This window comes from Octopus bimaculoides, chromosome 11 (genome assembly GCF_046866305.1).
Source record: "Octopus bimaculoides isolate indiv1 chromosome 11, ASM4686630v1, whole genome shotgun sequence".
Classification (NCBI taxonomy): Eukaryota; Metazoa; Mollusca; class Cephalopoda; order Octopoda; family Octopodidae; genus Octopus; species Octopus bimaculoides.
Window position 1 is genome coordinate 45010184 of NC_142938.1, and position 14286 is coordinate 45024469.

The 14286-nt window shown below is 35.0% G+C and overlaps 1 protein-coding gene across 2 annotated transcripts; it reads left to right on the forward strand.

Annotated features, from left to right (window-relative positions):
- The first annotated feature begins 1630 nt into the window (after positions 1-1630).
- Positions 1631-13894, forward strand: LOC106879839 (putative RNA-binding protein EIF1AD). 2 transcript variants are annotated; one of them, XM_014929543.3, is made up of 4 exons: positions 1631-2802; positions 6523-6631; positions 10342-10450; positions 13525-13894. In XM_014929543.3, exons 1-4 carry the CDS (start codon positions 2716-2718, stop codon positions 13871-13873), a joined length of 654 nt encoding a protein of 217 aa, XP_014785029.1. In that variant the 5' UTR covers positions 1631-2715; the 3' UTR covers positions 13874-13894. The 2 variants fall into 2 exon arrangements, with proteins under 2 accessions (XP_014785029.1, XP_089216058.1); XM_089359932.1 differs by lacking the exon at positions 1631-2802 and adding an exon at positions 4714-5457.
- Positions 13895-14286: the final 392 nt, after the last annotated feature.

Sequence of the window (14286 nt, forward strand, 5' to 3'; positions counted from 1 at the left end):
CATAGTAGAAAAACCATTTCTTTTCTCATCTGATTCTGTTATAAGAGATCCTTCACAAAGAAAGCTTCAAAAGGGCTGATGCTGTTTGAGGGCTAAGTTCTTAATCTAGTAGTTTAATGTTGCTTATGAACTGTTTATGTTAAGACTATGGTTCTGTAGTGGCTAATTTAAATCAAACAGCAAGTTTACCAGCTGATGGCTAATGGAACCACAACAAACAGACAACTACTTATTACATGCATAAATTAGTTCTCAAAAGATATGGATTGTGACTACCACATCTTCAATTTTATATTTTACACATGATACTGAGAGTCTAAAAAGATTTTTACAAGACACTATTATATTTGGATGTGAGCTTGTTGCAATCAGAAAGCCAAAGAATCATTAAATCACTGCTTTAGAAGCAATATTTGAATATTGCTTCTATAGCAGTGATTTAATGATTATTTAATTTCTTTTCTTTGTTATGGAGGAAGTGCAACTCCTATAACCTTTTGTAAAACCTCCAACACTGGTGGGAGAGAAGGGGAGAAAGCAACTAGGACACATGGGTTGCTACAGTAGAAAGCAGTGCATCAAGAATTTGAATTTTTCTCAAACTAGAAACCTGGTTAGACTACTTGCAACAGTAAAACTAAAGGCAGCCAAAAGCCAGATGGTGGTACTAAAATGGGTAACAGATAAAGTACTCCATCCCATAATATGGAACAACCAGAGGAGATTTTGCACAGTTTTTGCCCATCAAATTTCACTTACAGGACTTGGGTTGGCCTGAGGCTAGGGTTGAAAACACCAAAACAATTATGATACCATTCAGTTTTGCTGCCAAATATAGTGATGTTATAGGTTCATGTGGCAAAACAGATTTTCCAACGGTTTTTTCTAGTAAGATATGTAGCAATCTTCTCTACCTGCAGTTATCACATTCGGTTAAAATGTCTTACAGTTAAGTCGGCTCTTATGAATTTCCCTGAAGAGAAGATTACATCTTTATCAACATCACTCATTCCTTTGGAAGAAACCATTTGTAATCTTCGAAACATATGTCGGAAATAAAAGAATTCATTTAACATATGCGTAATACTCCATTTATTAAATTTATATATATATATATATATATAAGATTGTTATTTAAATTATCAATCATATTAAGTGGCCAACATGGGAATAAAAACCTTATAGGTAATAATTATTATTAAAATTATAATTAAGGATATCTTTTAGATACCCATAATTATAATATATATATATGTATGTAGTGGGTTGTGCAGGCATGGCGTGGATTCGATCCTCAATCGCCAAATTTAACTTAACAGTAGAACGGACTTTTCCCATTGGGAAACATTAAGTTGACAGCAGTTACATTTGCCAGATGCCTTAACTGAGCAGAATATCTTTGCTACTTGACCTCTGCTGACCTTTTTGCATGTGGGGGAGAGTTTAATTGATAGAACAATAGACCTACCCCACAAAATTACCCATTGTTTGGATAACGGTATGTCTCTCTCGCGATAATTATATATACAGAAGATTTCCAAGCAAAAGTGGCCAAAAGGAGATGACAGAGAGGCGACCACAGGCAAAATCCAGTTAGCGAGATAATTCAACTGAGAGAACGCTTACCAGTGAGAATGTGAACTATGATACAGTGTCTTATTATAACACCACTGCTGTTCAAATGTCAGGCACCATGAAGGTATTATTTTATCGAATCCCTACATTTGACATTCACTCTATCTTCCTCTAATTCCTAGTTGGGCAGCGAGCAGTTGACCAAACATAACCAGCATCAACATACAAGAAAAGATAAATCTATTGTTTTTATATGATACACACACTTGTCCGTCGGGGTAAGATATTATACTACGTAACGGTGAATAAATATTTCCTTAAAACTTCGATCGCTGTTCTTCTTGCATCTTGCATACTGGCAACCAGCACCTTAATACAACCGTTACAATTGGTGACCCTCAACTGCAACGAAGAACTAACCGTTACACAGACACACACATATACGATGAGGGTTCCAATTGATCAATTCAACGGAACAGCCTGCTCGTGGAATTAACGTGCAAGTGGCTGAGCACTCCACAGACACGTGTTCACTTAATGTAGTTCTCAGGGAGATCCAGCGTAACACAGAGTGTGACAAGGAAGCCACAGGAAAAAAGAGTGAAAGAGTACACCAAGATCTTTCTGATTTGGCGGACACCATTTGTTTTCCAACGAAACACTTTCAAACTTGGGACACTGGTAGAATGTGTCATATAAAACATCTTCACAGCAGAGGAGAAAGCAATAAAGCACTCCACAGAGGCAATAAGGACAGCGGAATGAGTGCTCTTGCCTTCGTGCTGCGGCAAACGTGTAGCCAAGGTGCGAGTGAGTAAGGTGCCATCCGAACTGAAACTTTAAACACATGAACGCACTATACGATCATGTAATCAGTATGCGTGCGCGCAACGACCGGAAGTTGTAATGGACTAGTATCGAAGGATCGCCCCGTAACCTGAGGTACCTGTAACGCTGGAGGGAGTGTATCCGTAAATATTTCAATAGATTTATCTCCCTTTATTTTAAAAACGAAAACTACCGGAAGTCAAAAAGATTACCCACAATCTTTTACTTTCTACGTATCCGTTGTCTTGTTTGTCTCGCACATGTTTATTTACATCATTTTCGAGTCGTTTGGACTGTTAGCGTGAAAAAAAAATGACTCATATAACTAAACGGAAATATGTGGCAAATGAATTACTCTACGAATTTGTTCTTCCAGAAAGCCATCAATACATAGTTAAGGTAAGTATTCATTTAAAAAGAGAAACCCATCTAATTTTCATTTTCACTTGTGTCATAGCAACATCGCAGCCCGTCCCCTTCCTGCATGTGACGGAGGTAGGAATCAGTGGATATTGCTGAACATCTAGTATGGCATTTTAATGACTGGCTATGCCAATCACTAGAAAAATTATGAAAGTGTGTTAATATCTTTGTTCCTTAAGTTGGAATTTCTCCGTTTTTTGTTGCGATTTTCCATTTTGTTTTTGCATCCCGCATTTGGCGACGGTAAAGAATACGCGCACCACCCGTTTTCGGCGTTCAGGGTTAGTGTTACATCGAAAACGGCTTGTGTGCGTATTCTTTACCTCCGTCCCACATTTCAAAACAAGCAGGGGTGAGCCTTAAAAAAAATTGTTGGTCTGTTATCATTCATTTCATGACAACTGGCAATCAGCTATTTTAGGGTTTTTTTGTTTTTGACAACTTTGCTTTATAAACCTTCTGGCACATTGCCTCATTATATTAGACTATTTCATATCGCCTGCTTAGCCAAATCTTAGCAATGTTTCGTTATGGATATCAGAATAACGAAACTTTGCTCGGAAGGCAGTATACACTACACTGGCTTGTACATTATCTTGAATGACTTTGTTTCAGCGTATGCTGCAGAAAAACTTTATTTTCCATCTTAAATAATCCAATATTCCTTGGTAGTTCAGTACAAGCTGTGGTTTAGATTTGAAACCGCGTCAGTATAATAAACAATGGCCTTGATACATTAGGTGATCTTGGCCTAATTGTTAGCCAATAGTACTTCAGCTCAGTCATTTAATCGATAGAAAATTCCGCAAGTTTTCTACCAAAACATGGTCATTAATTGAGATGCATGCCAAACTTTTGTGGGCAGAGGGATAAGATGCGTGCAACTTGCCAGCATCCCAGAGAGGACAGGCGAACAAGATTCTTAGTCAGCTGCTCGACATCAGGTTAAAAGAATCACTTGTCTACCATGAACGTAATATCCTCACTTCTCCAAACACTGACACAGGACCTTCCGGATCTTTCCCTTTGAACAGCACATCGAGAAATTAATTTTTGTAGCTAAACACTTTCAAACTTCGGACACTGGTAGAATGTGTCATATAAAACATCTTTTACTCTTAGTGTTGTTGAGAAAGGTTTATATTTTAAAAGTTGTTTCGTGTTAAAGTTGTCGTATTTCGGTAATTTCAACCAATCAATGACTTGTATTCAGCTGAATAAAATCACTGCTGTTGTTTGTCAACAACAACTATCGGCGGTGTATATTTCGTGTGTCACTGTTACTTATGACATCGTTCGTGCGTTTATACTGGTTTTAGCTTTAGGGTTTTAGAGTGAGGGTTAGGGTTTTAGGCTCAGGGTTAGGGTTGGGGTTTTAGAGTCAGGGTTAGGGTTAAGGATAGGGTTTTAGGTTCAGGGTTAGGGTTAGGGTTGTAATTTTAGGGTTAGAGTTACGGAAAAATGAAGAAATTGGAGGGGAATGTCTTTCCGAAAATAGTAGCCGAAAAACTAGGAAAAAAAAACAAACTAAAAGCAGAAATGCACGAACGATTGTGGTGGTGCCATGAAGTAAACATGCTTCAGATACACTCGTTTATTCATACAAACGTAACAGATGAAATATGTCATAAATAACAGTGACAAACGAAATATACACCGCCGGAAGTTGTTGACAAACAACAGCAGTAATTGTTTTCACCTCAATAGACGTCATTGGTTGGTTGAAATTACCGAAATACGACAACTTTAACACGAAATAACTTCGAAAATACACAATTTTCTCAAAAACGCCAAGAGTAAATGACGTTTTATGTGACACATTCTACCAGTATACGAATTTTGAAAGTGTTTGGTTACAAAAATTATTTTTCAAATGTGCTGGCCAAAGGGAAAAAATCCACCCTAAACCTTAAATACTGGGTGTACGTATTCTTTACTTTCGCCACAAATTGTTTTCTTGAAAACTTCAAATGGTCTTGGTTTTAATGAGTAACAATACACAGCTTATCCAAGTAACCGAAATACCCAAACACCCATTGAACAAGTTCTAGAAACATTTCCGCATATGTATGCAACACATCTTATGGCAGCGAGCACATTTACCTTTGGTAAATTTCGATACTTTAACATGCACTATTTTCACTAAGAAAAAAAACTCGGATTTTGGATCTATTTTAAAACGGGGGCCACAGTATTTTCTTAACGAAACACTTTGAAACTTGGAACACTGGTAGAATGTGTCATATAAAACATCTTTTTTCTCTTAGACTTCTTAAAAAGAAAAAGAAATCCTTAAGTTATTCCATGTTAAAGTTGTCGTATTTCTGTAATTTCAACCAATCACTGACGTCCATTCAACCGATATACATTAAGTGCCGACTACATAAACAAACGATTCTGAAACAATTCTATCGGTGATAAAATTATTATTTCCTTGTCAAAAAATGGCTGAAGCATATTGGCAGTAGCTAATAAACCTTTCTATTATAGGCTAACCCTAACCCTAGGGTTAGTGTAAAACAGCAAATTTAAAAAGAAAAAAGCAAATAAAACGAAGCTATGGAGATTAAATACGCTTTACACCGCGTAATCAGCCAAAGGAGTAAATGTAAACAACTGAAATGGCTACTGGTCAGAATTATAAATTCATTCTATGTTAATGATGAAATTCATATAGAGTATAAGCATCCTTTATATTGTTTTAAAATAGTTCATTTTATTTTAGTATTGCTATCCTTAATATTTCTTCATTTATTTAAAGTGAACTTTAGGTTTTCTTTACTTTGCTACTGTTTTGTATACTATATTTTGTCTTATAGTTGATATAGTAAATGCAGTAGTTTTCTAATTTCACTTGATTAAGTAATAAATTTCTATGTAATTCACTTTGCTGTTAATCATTTTACCATTAAAGAATTTCATTATTGTTTGAAAGTGAAAAATATCTCACTCTTTGAATTTTTTGTAGTATCTCATCATCATTTGACATTCATTTTCTTTGCTGGCATGGTTGGGTGGTTTGACAGGAGCTGGTAAGGCCAAGGGTTGCAACAGGCTCCTTTGTCTGTTTTGGCTTGGTGGTTTTAACATTGCATCAACACCAGTGCTTTTTACATGACACCAGCACTGACATGGTTACCGAGTAACTTGCAAACACACGCACACACACACTAAAATATATATAGTATTTTGAACAAGAGTTTAGTGTCACCATCTCTAGCTGAGTGGGGATACTGAACTCCCTTGTTCAAAAATATAAGGACGCAGATAGTGCATCAATAGCCAGCCGGAGACAATGTTTCCTGGAGCTAAATAACTGTAACATTTGTCCTAACCAGGACTGCCACATTATGTTGGTAAATAATCTTTACTCTAGAGTACTGTTACTGAATGCTTCTTGTTCAGAGAAATAATAATTTTTCTATTTATGAGATCAGTGACTTTGGAAAGTATATATTTCTAAGAGTTTAGTGTCACCATTTCTACCCAAACAATTATTCTGTGCTGATGAGGAGAAATAACCCAGAAACCATTGGTACACGGATATTGCTATAGATATTATCTAACTTAAGAAAAGGGATTTCATGCAGTGTAATCATTAATTTGTAACTTGATTAACCGCATATATGTGGTTTGAATTCTATAAATGGGCTTGCATGAAAAATCTTATCAGTCAATTTAATATCTACTTTTCAGGTGAAACACTGTCGTGGTAACAACTTGCATGAAGTTTGGAATGAAAAGGGAGAAGAACTTCTTGTCAGCATGCCACCAAAGTTTCGAAACCATTTTTACATCTTAAAAGGTTTGATTTAAATGCTCAGTTAAATTTTGCAATATAAACTTATTAATTTTATATTTTGTGACTTTTAAAATCTTAGATGCATTTTTTTTTTTTTTGGAATTAGGAATCAGAAACTTATATTATGACATATTTTTAAACAAGATAACATCTAGAATCCAATGAAATTGCACATCGTCTCCATTGACAACAATTGGTCAATAAGTTCAATTTCTGTGAAGACTGTAAAATCTACTGTTTTGGGCATTGCTCTTTGTCTGACAATGAGGAAAAAGAAAAAAAAACATTATTGTCACTTAGGTTGTAGGCAATGAGAATAATTTTATAATAATCTTTAGACAGATTAATGAAAAGAATTCTCACCTATAAGATACATTTGTAGGCTGAAAATAAAAGGCTTTAATAAGAAATACAATTAGGTGCTCATTAGTGATAGCTCCATATTGTAGTGCCTTAAACTAAGAAACTAAGGCTTTACTTGGAAAATGTTGCAGTAGAGGTTGTTGTGTCTTGGGCAAGTCATTATGCCAATAAAAACAACACCACCACAGGTTCAATTTCACTCCTTTATTATTAGTTAATTGGTTACATATAACTAATCAATTAACTAATTGATTGTTTAACATGTTGGTTAGACAATCAGCTGGTTGTTTGTCTGTCAAAGTTCTTTCATTGCTGTTTGCAGCCTTTTTAGTGACCCATGACTCCCAACTCACTCCAAGGTTTGCTAGCATAATTATTCAGACATAAGATTTGTTTCAAATTCACATCAAGAATCTTGCAACTCAATACAAAAACAAAATGAGTTGCAGTAGATATTTTTGTTTTAAAATATATTTTTATTATACAATAGGTGCTTCCCTACTATATGATTCTGGGACCAGTTCCATTACATGGTACTGTGAGCAACTGTTTTCTGCTACAATTCCCATCTACCAAATCCTTGTGAGTGGATTTGATAGCTGGGAATTGAATGAAACCTATTTTGTGTGTGTGTATATACATATATATATATAATGATAGATCGCTAGCCACTACACATTTTTTAGTTTCTCTCCCTGTTTCTTTCTGTGTCCCTTTCTGTGGAAGAGCATAGGCTCGAAACGTTAAAGACTTTTTGACTTCCCGAGCATTAAACTAACACATCTGTTTGTTGTCCACACCACCCGTCTTTGTCTTTTTGTAAATTCTCCCTATATATATAAATATATATATATATACATATATATATATATATAGTTCAAAAAAACAATAACAAAAAAACAAAAAAACAACAAAGTGAGGACGTGATATGGATAGTATTATTGAACGCTCAGGAAAGGAAAGATATATATATATATATATATATATGTGTGTATATAAAAACGACCAGTAACTGGTCTGTCAATATGCTAGAAAAAGATCACTTAAAAAATTCTCAAAGAAAGATTCAGCGGAGCAAAAACAGGCGGGCAAGACCAGTGAAAATTATAATTACCTCAGTTATCTGTAGACTATATAGTTTCTAAATCAACACTTTCCAATGAAAGTATCTATTTGTCGTCAGTACATATATATATATATATATATATATATATATATATATATATATATATATATATAAAAATAAATGGTCAGAGATTTAGGGACACCCTAATTGAGAAATTTTATGTGAAGTAGGAGGAACTACAGACTTGTTACATAGAGGGCAACTGAGAGTTCCTACAGGACAGCTTGCTGTGCATCACTAACTAAATCTGTGGCTGATGCAGAGTCCCACCGAGACCTAGGGTGACATGGTGATGGAACAATGTTGTAGACAAGGCTATTAGAGCAAAGAAACAGAACTGGAAGAATGGTGGTGGCAGAGAACTATATCAGGTAGTTAGGAGGGAGGCTAGAAGATAGGTATACTTATTCAGGGGAGAAGAAGAAAGGAGGCAGTTTGCCAATGTTCTGCAGCATAAAGACTTGAGGGGTTTCAAATTGCAAGACAGTGTCACAGAAAATCGTGACATGGTAGGAGAGAAGTGTGTTCGCATGGATAATGGCTCACTTGCAATTAGTGATTCTGCATAGAAAGAGGCTTAATGCATGGAAGAAGGAGAGCCTGCCTAGAGTGAACCCAACAGAATTGACAGTTGCTTAGTACATAATGCAATCAAGGATACAAAGACAGGGAAATCCCCTGGCCCTTCAGGAATCTTTGCTGAGATGCTTAATATATTTGGTGGAGTGGGATATGATCTTGTCACCCATAGAGTTAATCAGGTTGTCCACCATGGATTGGTACTTAGCCCCCTCTTGTTTATCATAGTTTTCCAAGCTATAACTGAGGAATTTCAGACTGGCTGCCCTTATGAATGTCACTGTCATACACTGGTGTCCTTCATTTCCAGTCTTCCTTGAAAACTTGTCTGGCCATGGGAAAATATTACTTTACTTGGAAATGGGTGAAAGTTAGTGAGAAGACAGGCTTCCAACCATAGAAAATTCTGTCTGACTCAGACAAGCATGGAAAAGTGGATATTCAAACATGAACATGATGAATAGCTATAGTTTCCAGTGATCCTGATAGATTAGAACAGTAAACAAGATGAGATTGGAGGTATTTATGGGATGCTTGAAAAATTAAATTTTGTTGTTAGAAAGGATAAAAACAGAAAGGTAGTTTCAAGGAATGAATGTCTTTAGAGTAAACTATTGCATGTTCTTCTTGACATGAAGCTTAAGGAAAAATATAGTTTAAGTAACAATATGTAGAGATGTCTGTACAACATTTTCCATGAAGTGGGACACTACTGAATAAGAAACTAAAGTACATTTCCTTTTGGATTGGGAAGAGGAAAGAAAATATGAAGAGAAGATGCTAACAAAGGATTTGTGTGTACACAGAGTGCATGTTTAGTTTCCAAGTATTCTGAAATGGCAAATGTGCACTTACATGTTTGAAAAAATGAATCCACAGATATGTACACACACAAAATCATTTAACGTCTATTAAGCAGTTTTGGCTCAGAATAGTATTCTGTATATCTTATTTAATGTAGATATACTACTGAAGACCACAAAACTGCACAGAACTGTAGAGTTTGTCTCGAGAAAGCTTGTATAGATGTTTTGTGCTTGTCATAAACCAGTTCAAAGAAAGCTTTTATTCAAACTTTATTTCTGCTTGCCATCTAATTCGTTAATCACGGCTTTCTAATGATTTAAGATGCCTTGTTTTATATTAGGTAAAGACAGTATCCATCTATCAACATTATTTGTACTCAGTACAAAATAAGATATCTATATTTTTATCTATTATTTACTTTTGTAGAAAGGAATTAATGATAGGATATTATAATTCATAACACGTGTTAAAAAGCATAGAAGTATATCAGCAGCATTAGTGGAATTGCTAAATCATGATTTCTGCATCATTGCATGAAATCAGTAGCAAGTGTCCACTATCAGTTGCATGCTTAGACAAATTTCGCTGCTACTGATATAGAAAAACAGTGATATCTGGCTTTTGTTGACATGGAGAAAGCCTTTGACAGAATTCCCTGCTTCTTTATCTGGTGGGCAATTACTGGTATTGCATGTAGATAAAATAGATGCTTTCACAATAAGGTTACTTTGATTATGTCTTGTACATGGTGACTGTATATGTTAAAAAAATTAGAGAACAAAGATTATAATTCATTATAATAATAAAATTATTATTCTAACCTCTTTTTGTTTTTTAGGGATGTTTCTCATAGTAGAGCCCATAGCTGAAGGTGTAAAGGTGAAAGCTGAAATTGTTAGAATCCTTTATAAGGAACAAATAAATTATATTATTAGTAAAGGAGCATGGTAAGTATATGCAATATATTTACAATTACCTATTTGGTTAATCTTTATTCATTTGCATGTTTATTTTAAGCAGTATTAGTTTCATTGCAGTCTTTATTGAAGAGCAAGTTTTTCTTTTTAAGGAGATAACTTATAACCACGGAAATTCATAATGATCTGAAAGAACACCTGACTGTTTTCTGTAAACATAATTTTTAGCATGATCTGTTATTGTCAGACATTTCAGAGGTTGATTGTTTTCAGTAAAAAGACATTTTTTATTTAACATTTAGACCAAGTACCAGGAAATAAGTAACTCTTGAAAATTTTGTTTTACTTCTTGCATTTGTGAACAATAGCATTGTTAGATGTTTCTTGTTAAATGGGGTTCCAGCAGTCTAACCACTGGTTCACTGCATTTCCAATACCAAGAGCTACAATGAGTGTCTGTGTATTCAGCCTCTGAATGCCTATATTCTGTCAGCAAAGATGCTTCCGACCACAGTTTTTGGAAGTTTGCCGAATTTGTGATGAGAGCTATCTTTTGATAGCTAGGTGCAGAAAGCTCTTGTCCAAAATGTAGGTCATAGCATCATGTGTTGAGAGGGTGTGAGCAGATGTGACTATTCTCATAAAACATCATACTGAAGTGGCAGCATTCCTCTGAGTCTAATAGATTGCAACTTATGTAATTTTATAGAACACTGTTGCTTTAGTAAATATCCTCAGTGATATATACTGTGAACCGAGATAATAGTTTATGATGATTTTTTTAGATTTTGTAAATAACTACCTGAAGGATTTTAAGAAAATTTTCATGATAGTACAGTACACTATTTTTGGTTTGTATACAAAATTCATTGTACGTAGCTGTCTTAGTTTTCATATTATTTAGTATATTTGTTTTTCAGGTGTACCACGATAATAGTCCTGGTATAAGAATGTACCATTTTGATCACTTATAAGGATAGAAATACCAACTATTTCCAGAAGAATTATTTTAAATAACTCATATAACACAAATGTACCATTGAACAACAAAATACATAAATAACATATTCACAGAAGTTTTGACTCTATGATTAGTGTTTGGTGTATGAACATTTTGTTTGATGACCTCAAAAATGTGATTGTTTGTGGATTCAGTCAGTGTTTTGATAGTAGAGGGTAGGACTGCCTTAGCAGAGTCTAGTATTGCCTTCCAAAGTGTTTCCTTAGATGCATACAGCTTGCCATTCTGATAGATCTTGCTTTTGACGATGCTCCAGAGGTTCTCGATGGGATTCAAATCTGGAGAACAGGCTGGCCACTTCATTAAAGTTTCTCCTTTGAATTCCAATGAGGAGAGGATCACTTTGGTTCTCTGAGTCGCATGTAGTGGGGCCTTACTATGCATAAAAATAACCTTGCTAAGCTTAGATAATGGGAGCTCATCCAGCCAGTCAGTTAGCACATCTCTAATAAAGTTACAGTACGTGATAGCATTAATCTTCACACCTTCTGGCACTTTAAATGGACCAATCATCCTGTCTCCCATGATTCCAGCCCAAAACATGACTCCTCCACTCCCTTGCTGATGGTGCAAACACATGTGAGTGGGGTTGTCATAAAACACCCATCCCTTAGCCCAGCCATCAGGCCCATCTAGCATGGCTTGGCACTCGTCAGTGAACAAAATATGCTTGACATCAGCCTTCATATATATTCTATCCCCTTCTAACCGAGCTTTTTTGTTTGAGAGTCAACAGAGGCTTGCATGCTGGTTCCTTCTCTTTCACAAAGCTACCAATTACTTTATTTCTGGTTGTTTTGGAGACATTTTCAATGCCAGCATCTGCAAATGAAGCTTTACTAGTACATCCAGGATTAAGTAAGCATCGCTTGAGATAGGAAATGTCTCGCACTGTGACTGTTTGGGATTTGCTTTTATCACTACGCTCATTTCGATACTTGTGATTTTGTAAATATCTGGGAATTGTTTTCACATGATAGCCTAGTTTCTCGGTCACTTCATCTGCAGACTTGCCTTTACCTATTTCTTTTATAATCTGGTTCCTTTCATATTCTGTAAGAGCTTTTCTACTCCCCATCTTTTGAAATCAATATTAGGACTATTAATTCTGTTCACCTGAAAAAGAAAATTGTTGATTAATACAAAAACTACAAACGCTGCAAATACAAAATTTTGTATACAAACCAAAAATAGTGTACTGTATACTACCATGTAAATTTTCTTCAAAATCCTTCGGGTAGTTATTTAGAAAATCTAAAAGATCATCATGGACTATTATCTCAGTTCACAGTGTAAGCTATTTCTAGCAAATGTTTTTGCAGCATCAGCTCTGCCAGCTGCAATAACTCTAAGAGCATTCTTTTGGATTGCATTTAGTTGGTTGAGTATACAATATGAGTAATTCCTCAAGGAAAGAGAAACATACTTCACCATACTCTGTTTTGTAGACAGTGGCTCTTCTTTCTATGTCTAGCTTGCTTCTGTGCCACTTTGTTAAAGACTGAGGAAACATCTTTTACCTACATACATGAGCTGTTTATTGTTACAAAGGAGCCTCTATGTGGTTACTCATCTTGCTAGAAATAGAACCAAGTTTCCCTTAAGTTACACCCTATTGCTCACCTATGAAAACTAAAATCTAAGACTACATTCAGTTGTGTAGTTTTAAATGCATATTACAGGAAAAAGCAGCATGGGGTGGTCTTGGCTGGAATGCTTTTTCTCATTGGTTTTACTCAATCAGGGTTTGAGCTGGTGCTAAATAGCAGTAACTAAACGTCTGTAGGTATGTACCATTTCTTTCATTTTCAAGCAGCACTCATTTTGTTCAACTGGGACTTAGAAACTGAATAATTTTGAAAATGCTGGTACCTATAAACTATTTAAGTACTTACGTTGTTGCATGTATTTCTTAATGCTAATTATTAACCCATTACTACATTTCTCATAATTTTCCCCCATTTGGTGATGAGATTATTGTTAGTAGAGGAGTAATGACTGCTTTGGTTTTTATTGTTTATTAGTCTCATCAAATGGTACTCAAAAAATAAGTATTCAAGATAAATATTCTCATATTTTTCAGGCCTGAAGCTTTTGCTGCAGATGTTGCTAATAAAAAAGATGAAGCACAGATTCCTGATGATATGTTACCACCTTCTGACTCCGATGAAGAAGATCTTGGTACTTTAGTAAATAACTACAACAGACATGTGTGTCCCGCTCATATTCCCAATTCAGACTCCAGTGATAGTGAGGAAGCCTCTGATGACTGTGATGATAATAACTCTGAGAATGAGACTCTTTCTAATAACGAGGCTGACTCAAATAATGACAGCAAAGACAGTTCAGATGTATTTAAGACAGATAATGACCAAATAAGTCGAGTTTCTTCGAATATATTAGATTTAGATATAAATAAATCTGATAAGTAACCTGTTACCCTTTATCTCTTACATATCGTTTTGACTTTATTTCAGTAGATGTTATATATTGAAAAATCAACTTGAAAAACTCACAAACCATGAAATCTGATTGGTCTCATGATATTTTTTGTTGTTTATTTTAATAATTTTAAATGTTTCCTAACTCAGAAATTGATCCATTCCCAGGAGCAAAATGGATAAGTAAGGATATATTATCTAAAAAACAATATTATAATCAGTCACACGTTTATTGTTGGGTAGATACTGTGCACTCATTGTTATGCTTTACTCATAGTGTACAAGTTACTTTTATGTATTATGTATTAAATTAGAACACAGAGATGGCTGAATGGTTAAAAAAAGTTAACAATCATAAGGTTTTAGGTTTGATTTTACTGTGTGACATGTTAGGTAAGAGCATT

Excerpts from the sequence above, each read along its gene's own strand:
- LOC106879839 (XM_014929543.3), top strand. The coding sequence starts at position 2,716 with ATGACTCATATAACTAAACGGAAATATGTGGCAAATGAATTACTCTAC. Across the intron at positions 2,803-6,522 it reads GCCATCAATACATAGTTAAG|GTGAAACACTGTCGTGGTAA; the intron begins GTAAGTATTCAT and ends TCTACTTTTCAG. Across the intron at positions 10,451-13,524 it reads ATTATTAGTAAAGGAGCATG|GCCTGAAGCTTTTGCTGCAG; the intron begins GTAAGTATATGC and ends CATATTTTTCAG.